Below are 12,685 nucleotides of genomic sequence, written 5' to 3'. Positions count from 1 at the left end.
GTTCTATCCAGTCTAATCACAATGATTTTCAATGCCATAAAATCACACAAAACTAAAGTCTTTTACTTTTGAAGAAGTATTAGTTTACAAGTTTATTTTGTTAAAAAAAATTACATTTACTTGTTTTTCACAGCGGTTAATATGAGTTAGGGTTAGAAAATGCTTAATTGCACACGTAAACAGACTTGATCATCTAAAATGTTATGCTCACATTTCAGGGTGTCACATGACCGTCACTGAATTAGGAGGCACTTAGTGAACGTTCTAGAATATGTGCTAAAGCACTATAGAGGAGTGTTCCTCTGAGTTCTAAACATTTAAGTCGAACGTGAAACCAGAGCTGCTGCACTGCCTCACTAATGCACACAAACTGTGAGAACACACAACCTGCCGTCCATCCAGGAGAGCAAAAATGACGACAGAGACATAATCAGGTTTAGAGAAGTCTAATCTGTCTGTAAAGATTAAATCCAGATATTAAGCTTAAATCATTCTATGAGCAACATTCACACACATCTACATGCTCATGCTGAGAGAAATGAGTCCACCTCCCTGAACAGCAACACTAACTACTACTGGGTTTGCTCGATAGCTTTTGTCCCTGTGGTTTCCCTGGTGCACCTCACATCCACTTCCTGCGAGTGAGCTTGCTGTCGTCCAACATTCTCACGCTGCACTTTCTGGGTTGATTTAAACAACCACGCAACACGTTTCAAGACTGGTGAGCAATGACCACAATGTTGGTCTAATAATGTGTGTGTGTGTGTGTGTGTGTGTGGCAACCGCGTAAAACCTTCACACAGTGTGGACAAGGTCAAGTCACACAGTGGACTCAATGGAATCGGTTTTCTACTGGCCGAAATACCCACTAAAACATGCTTACACCTGGATTTTGTCTGCAGTGAGAACCGCTTTAATCTGCATTCGCTCCCAGGTTAAACGACCCGGCGGCAGCCACTTGCAGCCTGATTCCAATCCTGGACCCGTGACGAGTGCTTACAGTTACGCTGTCAACAACATCAATGTGAGTCGGTGTTTGAAAAACAAAGTGCGGTTGAAAATTCTTCAGAAACACAGTCACTGTCCTCCATGCTGCTTTCTCTACAGCTGCTGAGACTGTAGACGAGCCCAAGACGCCTCACTCTGGTGCTCACTTCTTTCCGAAGGGTTGGTGATGTAGGATGTGATGCACAAGAAGAAAACACAAAGGCAACTTCTCATCTGCTTCCAGTGTGAACAGGATCAATCAGCTTTTTAAAAAGGCTTACCCAGGCTCAAAAAACACACGGGTAGGTGCAGGGCGAGAGGGTTATTAGTGTTTTTAGCAACAACACAATCCAAAGTTTGAGAGAATGCAGAATATTGTGCTGTAGCTAATAAAATGCATGAAGTGTCATGTGACATTAAAGTACACTGTCCCCGAAAGGAGAGCAGAAAGTCAGTCATTCGCTGATTTAATCTGACTGGCCTCCAATGTTCACCTTAACACCAGCACCAAGCGCGGCTGTAGATTTGCAAGGCTACATGGGAGAGTAGGGGTGGTTGTGATCCAGCTAACAGACAGGCACTTCGAGATTAAGGAACTAAACCAAACCCACTTAAAAAAAAAAAGAAAAAGAAGAAAAGATTCTTCTGCTGTGTCGCACAGATCAGTCCTTGATCCATGTTTCACTACTCCACCTAGTTTGGCAAAAATCAGGCTAATGGTGTTTTTCATTGTTGTTGTTTGTTTCGTTATCCTGTCAGACAGCACTGATCACATGGCGAGAAGAAGCAGGAATCCTCAGTCCAAACATTTCAACTAGATGGAGTTAGCGTGTTTTTAGGAGTACTGTTAATGCTTTAGTATCTAAACACTTACACACAACTATATAGAATCTGTGTGTGTAGCACCTGTGCGTTTGTGTGTCGTGAGTCTATCTTTTTTCTTTTAAAACATTTTACTCTTCTATCCGAGAAGGACCCTCTGCAGGCGGTCCACAGGCACGCTGCTCTCATCCTCCGACTCGGCGTCGCTTTGGGGGTTGGAGCTGCACGGAGAGGTGCACTCGGGGGAGCACAGGTAGTGCATGAGGGGCAGCCGGTACTTTCCGCAGAAGTCCACAAATTTTATCTGGCGCACGCAGGAGTCGAAATAAACACCTGGAGAATGTTGAGAGTAAAGGTCAGTGGCGTGTGCAGAGGTTAAGACCGACATAACAGATAACAGCTGGACAAGATTTCGACAAGAACAACAACCTGCAAGGCTGCAAGGAGGTTTGAGAGGGTCCACGCGCTGCACAAGTCACCTCAAGCAGGACCTCATGCAATTTTTGCCCTGAGACTCATTAGGGGATGAGAAGGAACTGAGCCTCCTTTAACGTCAACAGAACCAATTAGATAAGATATGCAACACCTCATCCGATTTATAACTTTTGCATTTCTAGGGTTACCAAAATTCTTTTCATTCTGTTTCATGAACAGTGTTTACGTGTGTATGGACAAAGTTTGGTCCAATTTGCACAAGCAGTCTAAGAGGAGTTTGAAAAAGTTCCTATGACATACTGTTTAATTGTAACATCGCCACCTAGTGATGGATTGGCACTAAAGGTAGAAAAAATGGACAGTGAATCCCGTTTTGACTGCAAAATCATTCAGTGAGAACTTTTTCATACATTTAATATCAGAATTATTTTTGAATAACTTAATCTACAGTGTAAATATGTTGTAGGAGCAAAGATTTGCCAAATCTGGACAAATTTGGAGGAGTTTGAAAAAAGTAGTTTTTCGTTTGCCATGAGTTGCTCCCGGCCCACTCAGGCCTGGACCCCGAAGAAAGTATGATTTTGCAGTAAAGCGATTAAAGTCTGTTTTCACATATTGAAGAGAAAATGTCACAGCTGCAAAACTCATTAATCAAAATAGACAAAACATTTACTGCAAAAACTAATGGATGCTTTCACATATGTGCATTGTGAGGAGACAAATAAAAGTCTCTCACCAGCACATTTGGGGTTGGGGCACTTGCTGGCCAGATCCAGGTAGAGCAGCAGGTTGGAGGGCAGGTCACGTGGGGAGTAGGGAACATTTCTGCTCTTGACGGTACGTCCCGCTAGCTCCAACAGGGAGGGGGGGTCGTAGATCATTTCCTTGACGAAGCGCACCACCAATGGGTTTCCGCGGAGACTGAGCTCTTGCAGGTGCACCAGGCTGAGGATTTCCCTCGGCAGGTAAGTGAGCAAGTTGTTGTGGAGACTTAAAGATCGCAAAGAGTGGAGCCTGGAGAGAGAGAAGAGAGAGTGAAAGAGAGACAGACAGAGACAGAGAGAGATGCTTTCAAATGATTCCATTCATTATAAGGGACACATCTACACAGACACACACAGGTGTGCTGCCGAGCTTACCTGGTGAGCTGTGGGGGGACACTTTGGATGCGGTTGTCACATAACACCAGGTAGCTGAGGTAAGGCAGGTTAGCCACTTCTGGAGGAATGGCAGAGATGAGGTTCCCACCCAGATACAACAGCTCAAGACTGGAGGAAAGACAGGAAGAGATGTAAAAGCATGTTATTTGTGAAAAGATCTAAAAGAAATTGTAAAGAATCATTTGTTTAATTGTCTTCGTACTCAGTTATTGTTTTGTCATTTAAATATTATATTTAGTCATTCTGCTGACCTGCACCATCCCTCCTCTGTGGCTCTCCTTGAGGCCTCTGCTATTTTTTCTTGATGAAATGTTAGTTTTTTTTAATTTTGTATGGAGAAAAAAGTAGCAAACCCTAAAGGGAACCTTGTTCCAATTTGTGGTAAAGCTAAAACTTTTCTACAGATTCATCAACCTTGACTGACTTTAGAGCAGCAGGGAGATGGCAGGCGACTGAAGGTCGATTTTATTTGTATACTGGAGGTGATTCACGGCGTACAAGCAGCAGGGGAGGAGTTCAGATGCGGGCGTCTCCTGTCAAGACGCTACACAGCTAACTGCCGCAGAGAGCTGAGTGATGCAGCCTGAGGAATGTCTGACTCAGGGAGAGTCACAACCCAGATGAACCACAAATAAAGCGATACAGGTAACTTCAACATCTGTACATTAGCTGCACTGTCATCATATTTAGATTTCAGAGGGTTAAAGACAGTGACCTCAGATTAGAAAAAAAAACAGCCCACCACCAGGGGGAGCTAAAGCTGCATATTCTGATGCTCAACAGCATGTGTTTGTGCTTCGAAATACAGCCCCTGTGGCCAAGCTTACAAAACATGAGGACAAAAGAGAAGGTGTGTTAAACATCTGGTTAAACAGTCATTGTTGAGGTGTGCACACGTTTATATAACACAAACAGATCACAGATCAGTCGAGGTGGAAGCTTTAATTCATTTTATTTTCTCAAGGAGTTGCAGTGGAAGTTTACTAGGAAACTAAATGTTTTTTACGAAGACACCAGAGGAGCTTAATAGGTTAGTGGAAGGGTGGAGAACACAGGAGATAATTGGTGCAGCATCCGGAGCAGCACGGATGGCTGGTCAGAGATAGTAAGCTGTCAGGCCATCTGCCCGCTAGAACTGATGACACAGCGACTGCGAGACAGGAAGCCATTACACTGTCCTTGGCGTTTGAGCACTGAGCAGCCCCTCTCTGTGATGGCCACTGAGACATGCAGGCCCTGATAAAAATCAGCCCCCCTCCCCCAACCCCCTGCCTCCAGAGGTTTGATGACGGTGAGTTACAGGTGGACCCCACAGAAAAGTAAATGGAGCTGAAGCTCATTCCTGACAAACACGCCGTCCCTGAGGGGGTGAGGTTTGTTTGCCCCTCGGCCTGCAGGATCACACCAGAACTCCCAGGCTGAGCTGGTCAGTGAGAGCAGATCTGAATCACAGCACAGATACACAAATCATTTTCTGCGTCTGTGCTGTGATTTGATCTGAGACAGCGGCATTTCCAGAACGTTCAGAAACTGGAGGAGGGGGTGTTAGGAGGACCAGTCTCCCTGGATATGGAGACATTGGAAATCATGTGTAGATTTTTGTAACAACTATTTCCTTAAGCCTGGTGCTAACTATTACATTAAGACGGGTAAAGACTGCTTGTTTCATTTTGTTTTTTCTTATTCAAAATAAGACTACTTCTGACATTTAGCTATGAAATAATCTGTGGCAGAATATTAAATCACCGGCTCCTCTCGTTAAGCACTTACTCGAGCTCCAGATACTTTCAGAGACAAAAACGGAAATTCAGTTATCTGCTCACCCTCACGCCGATGGAGGCTCGGCTGCTGCATGTCTTTGCTGGTTTTTAGCCCGTCTGTGCCCAGTAGGGATGGGCCTTGTTAGGATTTTTATGGATCAGATTCTGATGTCGGTTCTGCTTAATGATTCCGATTCCCCTCAAAAAAGGTGAAAAACAGGGAGCCAAATATATATGAACTAAAGACACTTTATTTCACACAAAACTACCAGTTATATTAAGTTCCCACAGTTGCTGCTCTCTCTAGAGAAACAAAGCCACACCTTTGACTGCTTTCCCAGGTTCATCTCTCGTTGCTCGCTGGCTATCTGCTGCTAGCTCCTCTGTGTGCTGTGTTGACAGCGTGCTGCGTCACGTGACGTAGACACGCAACGTAGACACGCAACGTAGACACGCAACAGACAGGTCCTTCTGGCAGATGTCTAAACTCCGTTGGCAGCTGTTATAAATGAGCGCAACTAGGAACCGATAAGCAGAACCGAAATTACCATTTCTTTTTATGGGTGTCCTCCGGTACTCACTAAATTTATTTCGGTTGCTACTCAGAACTGAATTACGTTTAAAAATTGGTCTCCATTTCACTTCAATTGTTTGGGAGATTTCTGCAACGCCTTCCCAGTGACATCCCAGCAGTGTTAGTGGACCAAATAAAAAACTTCAGCCGACCTTCCATCAGCGTGAGGGTGAACAGCTGATGACTGAACTTTCATTTCTGTGTGAACTTTCCCTTTGAGATCTGAATATCAAGGTGAAAGTGTGTCTAACTTTGTCCCTAAACTGATAAGATTCATGGGACTCATCCTCCTCACTTAATTAGTTACTTAATGAAGGTCTTTCACTGGTGTTTGTATGTATGTCTCTGATTGACGGGTGAGTTTTCAATACGCTCAGATTAATGATTTATGTCTAAGTTCAGCAGTCTAGTCATTTTTGATACTCTTTAATGTGATGCACCTTTGCATTTTGATACAATTTTTGTTTAAGTGTAGCTGCAACAGATAAGATAAGATTATGTATATGGGTTAATTTTTGACTGGTGTTCTTCAAAAGTTGTCTCGTCAGTACAAGAATCTCGGTTGTCTGTGTCAGCTGCGTCTACAGCGCTGATTTTCGCATCGCCCGGAGGAGGTCTAGCATTCCAGTCCCTTTCACTTCAAAAATAAAAACCAATGGACACATAAAATAAAAACTGTGTATTCTATTCAGGCCTCGTGGAGGTTGAGTACCCTTCAATTACCACATGGAAGCCGTGTTTCTGGCAACATTTTTGAAGTATTCACAGGTGCCAAACATACAAAAGTACACACATTCAAGAAGGGGAAATAGCTACCAAAGGAAAAAAAACAAAACAAAACATAGCCAAGTACAGTTACCTGAAAAACCTATGTAAGCTAAGACACCTGCCATCTGTGCATTATGAAGGAAAAGAAAAACTTCCTCAAATTGGGAAAAAAATAAGTAGTTCATGCTCTGGCGAAATATTTTTTGATTATCTTGAATAATCTGAGAGGAGAGGAAGGGGGGGTGATATCATATAAGAGCTTTCACAATCTTTTAGAAGCAAGTGGGAGTTAGAAAGTGCTGTACGAGCAAATAAGCATGCCAACTCCTTTATTTGATGACGCATTTCCTGATATTCATGTTAACAGTAGCAGATTAGAATCGGCACAAATTCCCATTTCTGCTGATTTTTGGCAAATTGTCTTCCAATTTGGGGCCCACACACACACACACACACACACACACACACACACACACACACACACACACACACACTCTATCTGAGACTATTTTTCTCCTCTTTTGTGAAGCAACTATGTGTGTGACGTGTCCCACTACTTGTTTGATTGAGTAACCACAGTCAGTTGGTTTTTGTTCCCAAAATTAGTTAAGTTTCAGTTCCTCGTAAACAATTACTCTTTTGGGATAAAAAAAAAAGGAAGAGGAAATAAGCGTGACACATACTGACGAATGTAAAAAGCCTTCATAGAGAAGAAGAAGAGAGAAGAACTTCACACGTGGCTCCAATTATCAGTTAAAAAAAACAACAACTAGACTTCTCCACAGCCCAGACGTAACGTTACACAGTCATGGTGTGCTGCATCATAGTGGTCGTGTAAGCGCCAAGGCTCAGCTTCAACATCTGCAGCTGGATTATTTTGAAAACTGTAATAAAAGCATTGTTGCCAGGGTAACTGGAGGATCAACATATTTCTCCATGTACGGCTCAACAAAGATCTTAAAAAGAATGGGACCAGATTTCTGACATGAAAACCAGGGATGTTTCCACTTCTGCAGTCGAAAACTATTGAAAATTATCATTATGAAATACAAAACAGGCACAAGTATGGCTTTATGTGGTTCAACTTAATATTATTAGCAAACCCTGGAGGAGCTGAGATGTAAACTGCTTGTGCTGCCTCCTTAGGACCATCTAACGTGCTGTAGCTGCGACTGTTGCACGTCCGACTAGACCAACAGCCGTTACGCCGGCTGCACTGCTGCTGGCTGAAGAGCAATTGGGCTTTATGGGTCTTTATCCCAAGCAGTTTTCTTTAATTCACCATTATAATAAGGGATATTTGTGGGGTCGGCTTTAGTCAGGGACCGTCCCAAAAAAATCAGGGATGTCTGGTAACCCTCTTTCATAAGGACGTGTTTAGGTCAAAGCTGCTAGTTGAAAATAAATCAAAATTCTTCAAACGCACAGAAATCTCTCGAGACTTCCAGCAAGAGCTGGGTTCAAGAAAACAGAAGCTGAAGACAAGTGAACGTCACCGCGTTGCTAATGGAGATTCTAATGAACTAATATCAGCGTCTGTTGCTTCTTTCATCCGTCCATTAGGAGAACAAACAGCAGTCAGGCTTTGATGTGGAGTCATTATTGAACTAGACGTGGTGGTGAATGAGGACAAACCCAAAGTCATGCAGTATTCAAATAGCAATTATCCTAAAACCTCCCCAGGCTCTTCTGTGCAAGAACACAACGCTGAAATGATCTTGGCTTTTTTTATTAATTTAAGTTCTTATTAATGTTTGTCTTCAAATGCACAAACTTAAGTTCATACTGATCCGTAAGATCGTGAAGATTTTATCCTGCATGATGTGAATGAACATCCCTAACAGGTCGGACGAGTTTACGTTGTTCTTCTTTCTCTTTTAGTCCATCTTGGCTCATCTTGTTTATGAAATGACTCAAACAAAGGACAGAGGAACTGAACAGTTTCACCATTTCCTCCTCCTCTGTACCTGAGCACAAACAAACCAGTATGGACATGTTCCTTCATGTTCTGAAGCTGTCACATATATGGACTCCCGCAGCAAAGAAACAGACCCTCCATTGATGGCTTTGAGTCAATTCAATGGATTTAGGAACAAGTTAAGTTTAAATTGTGATCAGTGTATATATTTTAAACTTTTTAAAATAACACTTAAGCGTGTGTGTGTGTGGTTTTTGTTTCCTATTGGAGATTTTTTTTGGGGGGGTATTAAACACTCATCTTATCAGGACCTTAAGTCCTTACAGGGACCAAAGACCGGTCCTGCTGCAGCACAGTGTGATTTATGAGTTTCTGGTTAAAGTTAAGAGTTCAGTTGTGAATGTAGGTTCGGCTCAGGTTAGGGCATCAATTCACCTTTTGCGTAAGCCCCGCCCCCTGCTGGGTTACACATAGCAGCGTTACTTCCTCCAACATAAGGGGTTCTAAAATCTGATAGAACACTGTTGCTACTAAAGCAAATATCAGTCCGTGGCGCTTGTTTTGATCAAACACCTTTTATTTAGGCTACAAATATGGTCAAACCTTGTGCCTGGGCCACATGCAATAGTGACACACCTTACCTGGAGAGGTTGAGAGGAGATTTAAGATTTATTCCTTTCCCCAAACACAAATCCAGCCCTGATAAATGTTTGCAGTACAAACACAAGTTATATTCTGACATCAGCTGTACGTTATATCCAACTTGACCCATCGACTGACAAACATAGGCTCACGCTTCTCAAACAAGGAAGTTAGCTAACCTTACATTGCTTTGGTCAATATTAGCAATAATGTTTATAGCTGACAAAGCGGACATTTAGACTAGCTACAAGTACCCACTAGCTAGCTAAAGCTTGTGTTAGCTGGCTAGGCTTTACTATGATATAGATTAACCCACTCATCATCCAATTTGCAACAGCATACCATTGTTTTAAGGTTAATGAAACTAATTAGCTTCGCTTACCTTGGAGCAGACATAGGCGTGCCTGTGGACTGTGGAAGGATTCTTTTGTTTTAGTTGACGTCCACACAGTTTGATCTACTACAAGCATTTATCAGGGTTGGATTTGTGTTTGGGAAAAGGAATGAATCGTACACCTCCTCTCAACCTCTCTGGGTAATGTGTGTCACTACTGGCCCAGGCGCAAGGTTTGACCATATCGGTAGCCTAAATAAAAGCTATTTCAAAACAGGCACCCCTAACTGATACTTGCTTTTGGAACAACAGTGTTCTGTCAGTGTTTCGTACCTCTGATGTCGGAGGAAGTAACGTTGCTATGTGTAACTGGGCAGCAGGGGGGCGGGGCTTATGCAAAAAGTGAATTAGTTAGAGTTAGGACTTAAGGCTTGAGTTAGGCTGTCCACATAAATAGAAATCAATTGAATGTCCAAATGAGATGAACCAAACTTTGGCATAACACGCACACTGAGGACATTTTGGCCGATCCTCACAACCTACATGTCTGAAGAGGTCAGGGCTTGGTTTTAGGGTCAGGGTGAGAGCGAGATCGTCTTTAGGGTTAGGGTTGGTTCAGGTAAGGGGCAGAGGGAAGGCATAATGGCAATGAAGGTCCTTTTAAAGGTTGAAATCCAATTATGAGTGTGTGTGTTCTCATGCAACTGGTGGTTTTTCTTTTACCCTTTGGTGCTGCACAAACAAAGACACCATTCTAAAACTCCAAGGTCATTACATAAGCTTAGAGAATGTCACCAAACCATTCAGAACGCAACTCAGGAGGTGTTAAGTTTACTTTTGGAAAATTAACATTTTGACTGACACATCCATGTTTGAGTACATCCTGTTTCGAAACAGCATTCGGGATACACAAGGGGAAGATTAGTATTCTAATAAGCTGATTTTGGAGGGTTCAGCTGCAGTTTGAGGTTGCCATGGAGACGGTTTCTCTTGATTGAGACAAAAGCTCAAGGACTCAGGACTAACTTTCTCTCCAGCATGCTGAGATCGTGACTGATATCTTTTTTGGTACATCCAAAATGTTTGCAGGCTTCCACTCTTAAGTAAGAACCATCCTGTTTCCAGGGAAATGTGAACAGTATGCAAGTGTATGTATCCCACAATGCAATGCAGTGACAGCGATGAGACTGGACTTTGGCAGACCGTGACAACAGCTTCACCGGTCTGAGTAAAATTGTCACCAGTTACGATGGTAACATGCCTCAAGCTGGCACGGATGCTCTCAGAAAGTGATGTGAAAGAAGTTTACGTGTACTGAAGTACGCAGAGCAACACTTCACACACTGAGGGTGTGCTTTTGGAAACGACTGACACACAACTCTCAAAATCTGGTTTACTCCAAAGACCATAACTGCTATCGCCTAAGTTTTTACTGCAGAAGAGGATGGAGCCTGTTGTGAACACAGCGATATAAATAAATATTATTAATGATGATATAAATGTGAGTGATGGACTGATATTATTTGGTGGTCAGGTTCCTGTTAATAACCAGCTGCGTCCAGCTCCAACAGACCAGTGAGTTGACCCTCGTTCAAAATGTATCAATTTTAATTCCAACCATGAAGTGAATTTCAATTCTCATCACCGAGTTATGACCAACTTTAGTTTCCCTCCTTGAAAATCCGGGGCTCTACTTCAGAGAGCAGGATTAGTCGAAATCCTGACTATGTTAAACCCAAATTGAGGTCAACTCCAAATAACTGGTTGCATAAAACTGGGTGGGTTACACAAATGAATAAATACATAAATACATTTTAACATGTTGTGTATTTTACGTTACATTTAGTACACAAATAGAGGGGGGGGGGAGAACATTCCACAAACTGGCCTTTATTTGTGGAACGTTACTGATGAATGAGAGCTTGAAATCAGAGTCAGCGGAGTCAAGGGAGCTTCTGTTGAAAACAAGTGTGTACAAATAATTCATGTCCCAATAACAGTAAAAAAAAAAAAAAAGACTTTTTCTAGACTTTTGCAGGCTAAGTTGTGGATTAAGATCATATATTCAACAACCCCTAAAAACAACATGTTTTTAACTCGCTGAGCCCTTCAGCACTGAAGCTTACAACAAATTCAGTCACACAAATTTATAAAAAATTTAACCGAACCTTCTTTTGCCTTGAGTTTTGTTCAGCAACATCTTGAACCAGTCAACAATCTCAGTATCAGCCAGTGAGTCTGCATCAATACTTATTAATCTTACAATGAAAATTTGGCCTTTACTGTGCATTTTAATTTGGTTTAAATTATATTCTTGCATCGAATTCCAGCTGGGTATTTGTTATCACGGGCTTGTTGACCTAGATTTTGAGTTCACTCTGGAATAAGGAGGGTTTTTTTCTTCTGTTTCTTAGCCAGGTCTCTCATGAAAAGCAGATTTTCCAGCTCACCAAGATTTTAGGGGCACCGACCTTCTTCCAGCTACCTGACCTATTTTTTTTCTTTTTTACCGTACGAGTATGTGAACTAAAAACTGAGGTGTGTGTGTGTGTGTGTGTGTGTGTCTTACCTGGTAAGGTTTTCTATTTCTGCAGGAATACTTTTCAGTCGGTTCCCCCCGAGAGAAAGCGACTGTAGCCGGGTCAGTTTGGTGCACTGGAGCGGGATCTCCTCAAAGCGGTTCCCACTCAAGTTCAGCACCTCCAGCTGCAGAGAGCCGAACTCCTTGGGCAGTGAGAACTCATCCAGCCGGTTGTTCTTGGCTATGAGAGTTCTCAGCTTGCTCAGACGTGAAATGCTTTCACAGATGGTTGAGAGTTCGTTGTTGCTGATGTCTAAGAACTCGAGGTTGAAGAAGCAGCTGAGGGACGAGGGGAGCGACGGCAGGCGGTTGTAGTTCAGGTAGAGTTGCTTGGTGTCTCTTCTCTTCTCGTCGCCGAAGCCTTCTGTGTCGAAATTGTTCATGCTGGTGCGGGACAGGTCCAGCACGCCGTCTCCGGCTGCAACCGACCCGTCGTAGGGCTCCATTTTGACTATTTTAACGTGGATTTGATCTCAAAAGCTGCGTGGAAGGTTTTTTTGTTGTTTGTTTGTTTGCTTGTCTGCTTTAGGCTGGACGTCCCCGTCAACCGCCAGCTAGCTCCAGGATTTACCGTCTGCCGTTAACGCCGGGAAGGGAATTCTCGCTTCGCTCTCTCCCGCAACATGGACCCGCATGTCGCTCGAAAAATCTTGCTCACTAATTTAGCAGCGAGCTCGAGCTGCACGGGCCATTATTGAGTAACT

At 42.9% G+C, this 12,685-nt stretch overlaps 1 protein-coding gene across 1 annotated transcript; it reads right to left on the bottom strand.

Annotated features, from left to right (window-relative positions):
* lrrc58b (leucine rich repeat containing 58b) lies at positions 1-12,685 on the bottom strand. Its single transcript, XM_086220479.1, has 4 exons — positions 11,970-12,685; positions 3,384-3,512; positions 2,981-3,258; positions 1-2,142 (listed from the first exon to the last, which is right to left on the bottom strand). The coding sequence occupies exons 1-4, from the start codon at positions 12,425-12,427 to the stop codon at positions 1,949-1,951; spliced, it is 1,059 nt and encodes a 352-aa protein (XP_086076605.1). The 5' UTR covers positions 12,428-12,685; the 3' UTR covers positions 1-1,948.

The sequence above is a fragment of the Aulostomus chinensis genome, chromosome 12 (assembly GCF_037954235.1).
Source record: "Aulostomus chinensis isolate RoL2024-O1b breed Wild chromosome 12, RoL_Achi_v1.0, whole genome shotgun sequence".
Classification (NCBI taxonomy): Eukaryota; Metazoa; Chordata; class Actinopteri; order Syngnathiformes; family Aulostomidae; genus Aulostomus; species Aulostomus chinensis.
Note: the sequence above shows the minus strand (reverse complement) of the source record. Positions and strands in the feature narration are given on the sequence as shown.